The following is a 5,799-nucleotide window of genomic DNA, read 5'->3' as shown; positions in this document are numbered from 1 at the left end:
TGAGCTAAAAGTTGACGAAAGACTTTCGTAAAATGGGTATACACTATTGTCTGTTCATCTGAGTCTGAGAGGTGTTGTCTGTTCATCTGAGTTTGAGAGGTGGATTTCAACAGACCAACATCAGACTTTAGCTTTATTAAATCATTCATAATATTCATAAACTGATGTTTCACACTGTACGCTCCTAAACCCCAGGGAAAAAATAGTTAATCCAAAAATGAAAATTCTGTCATCATTTATTCACCCTCAAGTTTGTTCTAAACCTGGGGGAAAATAATTTAACTGTTTGGTTACCAACATTCTTCAAAATAGTGGGTGTTCACGCACATGTCTCAGCCACAATGGCTACCGGCAACTGTTTGGTTACCAACATTCTTCAAAATAGTGGGTGTTCACACACATGTCTCAGCCACATCACAAAACATGATCTTTCTAACTAAGATCAATTATACAGCAAAATTCTAATTTAAGCCATGGGCACAGTTGCCAGGGCAATTATAATAAATTCATGTTAACTATATGGAGCAAACCATAAAGTGAAGGGCTGCTCTCTTCCCACCCAGTCACAGACTGTAATTAGAGTGTACAGTGAAGCTTAGAGAAACCCCCCATCTGAACTACAAATAGATCAGCCCTGTAATGACCGTCGGTGCTGCGGCCAGTAGACCTGAAGCCTGTTTAGACAGCCATAAATAGGAGGTGTATTTACCAGGAGGGGCTCTTACAGTTCCAGAGCACAGAATACAGAGCATCACTTATCATCTACACACCTACTGCTTCATAAAAACCTTATTTTTAACTATCACACTCTGGAAACTACTCAGAAATTCTTCTAATAAATAAACACACTATATCTAAGTATGACAACTCACAGGACTGCTGACTTTTGGCTTTGTTGGTGGCCTTGTTGGATTCACACCAGACAGTGACTCCGTCATTCATCAGCTTTAGCATGCGCTTCCTCTTCCAGCGTGGAGAACGTACCTTCGTCATAGAGGACCCCTGCAGCATTGTTTCCACATCATCATCATCCTGGACCCCTGCAGAGTTCATTAATAAGTCTGATGATTGTGGCACTCTAAAAATCATATTAGATTCCTATGCAACAAAACTACAAGCTCTGAGCAAACAGTGAAATCCAGCATTTGCATTTGAGCTGCCATTTATTCAGAGCAAATTAATTACCACAGTTTTCTCCATGTAACTAATCAAAACAAGTCTGCATATTCACTAGTATGTAACCATAACATCACTTAATGTGAGTGAAAGCAAAAATAATTTCACCACAATTATACCAATGTTTTGTGTGGTTTAAAAAACTGCAATAAGTCAAAAAGTAAACGAAAGAAAGAGAGAAAGAAATAAAGAAATTTGAACTGCATGCATTTGGTAAAAAAAAAAGGGACCACTGTATAACAGCACAAGTTACAATTTGCTAAAAGTTCACAATCTGGTAAAAACACCAAAAATACAGCATATTTATTATAGCAATGTTTAAAGCTTGCTCAATAGTCACATGACTAATAGTCAACCACTGTATACTAAAAACGACAGCAATCTATTTTGAACCCCCTTACAGAATTTAATTGTCTGAATTATTATGAGCACTCTACTAAGTCCCAATACAATTAGCTCTCAATTTATTCCAGGAAGTGATAAATAACCTCTTGAAATGGATCCCAAAGGGGTCTTTTATTTAATTCCTCTGCTAGTTCTTTATGAGGATTCACTATTGTATCTGCTTAACATATTAGTCAGTCCCTTTCAGGGAAAGGGACAGCAATTTGAGACATTGTGGTATATCTAGAATATATATTTTCTAGATATATTTTCTTGGTTTATATAGTTTATAGTTTATAGCTTTAACTATATAAGACAATGCCAAAGGCCAAAGCCAGGAAAACTCAAATGTCATAAAAAGAGCCATTTTCATTGACCATGACCAATGAAATGATCAGTGAAATGAGAATTGCCCATTGTGGTAGAGCCCACACAAATACAAAACTAAAATAAATATAACTGTGTGAAACCTTACAAAAAAATAAAAATAAATAAAATAATAATAATAATAATAATAATAATAATGTCTTACCCATTTTTATCAGGGGATCGTCTGGTTTAAATTGGGACGTCCCGGCTCCATTCTTCTTTCTCAACATGATGCAGTAGGTCCTCTTGCGTCTTAAACTGGAGAGTGTATGTGATAAACGGCTGGTTGTCTAGATAGTGTGCTGTGCTGATGCAGCTCTATCTGTATATATGTCAGGAAACGGAATAGACACTGCCCGTTTAATGAGCTCACGAATGTTAAAGAGCTGCTACTGTTATGACATCACTTTACATTGGCTTCGGTTTTTATTTCAGTCTACGATGTACAAAAATTCTAACCTACATAAATATAACGATAGAAACTGGTGCCGCTTAAAAGCATATAAAGCACAGATTTAGGTGTCCAATAAAGACGTTCTTGTCCTATTTATGCTCTAGAGCTGAATCATAAACAACGATTTATAAGAGCAGCTCGTTTAAATGGGATTAGACACAGACACAGAAAAATAAATAATAATACAGCTACTATATCTTCAATTCAAAACGCAAATACACCGACAATTTATAAAAAACGAGTTGAAAATGGCTGGACTACATTATGAATTTTTACCATATACAGCGATGTGCAGACGATCCTGTGCTGAGATTAGGATTAACAAAATGTCTCCCTCTAGCGATTAAAAAACAACCAACTCGAAACTGATCAAATTAATTATTTCAAGCGTAAGGTACAAAACAAGTTTAACGTTTGTATTAATGTTTTGCCAGCTACAGTAATGATTAATGCATATATTTGACCTTTTTATTTAAATCCAAACAGTTTTCAGAAAATATGTTTGCCTTAAAGTGTGCAAACTAAACGCACCAATAGTGAGAATCGCCACTGAAAGACGTTTAAAGGCAAACACTAAAACATAAATATTTTCTCACAAAACGATATGCATTTTTTTTATTCTTACTGTTAAAATAGGCTGTCAACATAATAAAATAATCACACACCTTCTTTAATATTAACTAATTAAGTGAGTAATTAATTGTCAAACATATTTACATGTTAACTTTGACGACGTAAAACTGCATTTTTGTAGGCTAAAATATTATTATTATTATTTTTCAAACAGATTTTCTCAGCTTCTTTCTCTTTCTTATCTAGTTTGGAACAGAGGCCAATCATCGTCGTAATACTCTATCACGTGACTGAACCAGGAAGTGATCTCCTGGCCGAAATTCCAAGTGGTGGTGAAAGATCACCTTTTTTAGAAGACAGCATAATGCAGTTCTCAAACTCACTGATTGTACAAGGTGCACCGCTTTGATGTAATGTGATCGGTCGTTATATTGTCTTATTACAGTTATATGGTAGGGTTCGTGTGTAATGGCAGCAGGAGTAACGTTACAGTAACGTTAAAGTGTTACAGGGCTGGTGAGTTGAAACTCGCTTACTCTGCTTGACCCACTGGCTAATAACCTCAGATCAGAGAGGACATAAAATCTAAGTCTCCTGGAAGACGAATACAATTTATAATGATTAAATTATTGTAATCGTACAAGCAACCTGAAAGAAAAATTTCTTCCGAGACTTGATTTATGAATGACCGAATGACACATTTGTCACCAGTGAATATAATTAACAGGTTGTCTAGTTAATGAACATTCGGCTGCAGGAGTGTGGGAAAAATAGACACCATATGATATGTCATCTCTTATTGTCAAAGATCGAGGACTGTCAAAGGCGCTTTCAGGCGGCTGTCGGCGTCATTCAAAGCCTACCCAAAAATGGTAGCTTTGCCCAGCATTTGCAAAAATTACATTATTGGTGAATGACATCATCACTGTTATGTACAATAACATCATTCTTTTGTAGCAGATATAAAATGTACACAGCTTGTTATTGCAAGCATCTCTATAAATGATATAAGTCTACCTCATCACACTGATTTGCATTATTTGCAGCAGCTCATTTAATTTACCAGGGGTAAATTTTAAATTGCACTTGCACAGGTTCCTACAGACCACATCATCACTGTTATGTACAATAACATCATTCTTTTGTAGCAGATATAAAATGTACACAGCTTGTTATTGCAAGCATCTCTATAAATTATATAAGTCTACCTCATCACACTGATTTGCATTATTTGCAGCAGCTCATGACTCCAGGGGTAAATTTTAAATTGCACTTGCACAGGTTCCTACAGACCCTCTTATGAAGTGATGCTGCGGTTTTATGGTCTATACAAACAGGTAGTCTGTGGACCATGTACAGCGTCACGCCCAGGATTCTGGGACCCTGTAGGCCGTTACAAATGGTAATGCTTTTAAGAAGTTATAAACATCATATTCAAGTGCTATAATGTGCCTAACTAAAGTACATGTGATGGTCTTCAGAGCCCTCAGAACATTAAAGACTGGTTTAACTTCATGGCATGTTTTTCTGGTCTTGTGTCAGGGATGCTTGGAATCAGCTTGGAGACATGAGTCGGGAGAGTGCCATGGCTGCTTATGTGGATGAAATGAAGGAAGTTGCACAAGAGGTGGGAGAGCTTCGATAATATATCATATAAGATATTCATAAAACAACTTGAGGGAAAAGTAAGTTTAGCAAAAATGTTCTCTAAATCAAATGTATTGTCAGAGCAGCCAAGCAAATTATTTTTTTCCATATAAATACAGTGGGTACGGAAAGTATTCAGACCCCCTTCAATTTTTCACTCTTTGTTATATTGCAGCCATTTGCTAAAATCATTTAAGTTAATTTTTTTTCCTCATTAATGTACACACAGCACCCCATATTGACAGAAAAACACAGAATTGTTGACATTTTTGCAGATTTATTAAAAAAGAAAAACTGAAATATCACATGGTCCTAAGTATTCAGACCCTTTGCTGTGACACTCATATATTTAACTCAGGTGCTGTCCATTTCTTCTGATCATCCTTGAGATGGTTCTACACCTTCATTTGAGTCCAGCTGTGTTTGATTATACTGATTGGACTTGATTAGGAAAGCCACACACCTGTCCTCAATAATAAGATAGGTCGAGCTACAGCTGATCAGCCTTCTAGCTAGTTTAAAATGTTTTTTTTTTCGACCGGACCCGATTAAAACATAAGTGACAAATAATAATAACCAGCGAACCATGGAAATGCGAGAATGATTCTTCTAATTTTATTAAACTACATTCAATGTAAACAGCGATTTATAATGGATAGTGTATGTATTTCTGGTATCAAGGTTGCGCTGTTGAAGCTCACTCTGTTTGTCTTTTTGTGAGAGACTTCAAAACAAATGAGCGTAACAGCACACATAAAGAAACTCAGAAGAAACACACTGAGGTAAAAATTCAAAATGCTTAGTTTATTCGTAACATGATATAGTTAAGTAACACCATGACAAGTGAGCTATTTTGCTCAATATTCTCACGATGCAAAACATTCAAAACACTTACAGAGTGCACGCATTACGTGAAGTCTAGTGTTCTAGCGCTCTTTCACTGCATGATTCAGTCTATTAAAATATAAAAATATATTCAGAATGATCACTAATTCAATACATGGGGCAGAAAATTTTAATATTTATACAACTTCATATAGTTAATCAATTTCACATGAAGAGCCCGTTTTTTCTCCACAAAATTACCATAATTCTCCATAAAAGTGTGTTATTGATTTTTTTTTTACAACAGTACAATAAACTATAAGTTAATTAAGAGACTTAAGTTTTAGACACCATATTGCCTGTTTTTGCAC

At 35.6% G+C, this 5,799-nt stretch overlaps 1 protein-coding gene and 1 long non-coding RNA gene across 4 annotated transcripts in view; one reads left to right on the top strand and one right to left on the bottom strand.

The window, feature by feature from the left end:
* Positions 1-873: 873 nt before the first annotated feature.
* LOC107662570 (uncharacterized) lies at positions 874-2,692 on the bottom strand. Its single transcript, XR_001631230.1, has 3 exons — positions 2,660-2,692; positions 2,093-2,187; positions 874-1,040 (listed from the first exon to the last, which is right to left on the bottom strand). It is a non-coding gene; the product is annotated as an uncharacterized LOC107662570 (long non-coding RNA).
* Positions 2,693-3,274: 582 nt separating this feature from the next.
* LOC107662569 (acyl-CoA-binding domain-containing protein 4-like) overlaps positions 3,275-5,799 on the top strand; it is a 2,895-nt gene continuing 370 nt past the window's right edge. The window contains exons 1-3 of one of the 3 annotated variants that reach the window (XM_016452632.1): positions 3,282-3,351; positions 4,238-4,358; positions 4,499-4,583. In XM_016452632.1, coding sequence (XP_016308118.1) covers positions 3,321-3,351; positions 4,238-4,358; positions 4,499-4,583 — 237 coding nt within the window. In that variant the 5' untranslated portion in view covers positions 3,282-3,320. Of the gene's footprint in view, positions 3,473-3,764; positions 3,829-4,237; positions 4,359-4,498; positions 4,584-5,799 lie in introns of those variants that run through there. The other 2 variants (XR_001631229.1, XR_001631228.1) reach the window with 2 other exon arrangements.

This window comes from Sinocyclocheilus anshuiensis, unplaced genomic scaffold (genome assembly GCF_001515605.1).
Source record: "Sinocyclocheilus anshuiensis isolate Anshui unplaced genomic scaffold, SAMN03320099.WGS_v1.1 scaffold1755, whole genome shotgun sequence".
Lineage (NCBI taxonomy): Eukaryota > Metazoa > Chordata > Actinopteri > Cypriniformes > Cyprinidae > Sinocyclocheilus > Sinocyclocheilus anshuiensis.
The sequence above is the reverse complement of the archived record's forward strand: the minus strand, read 5'-3'. Positions and strand labels throughout refer to the sequence as shown.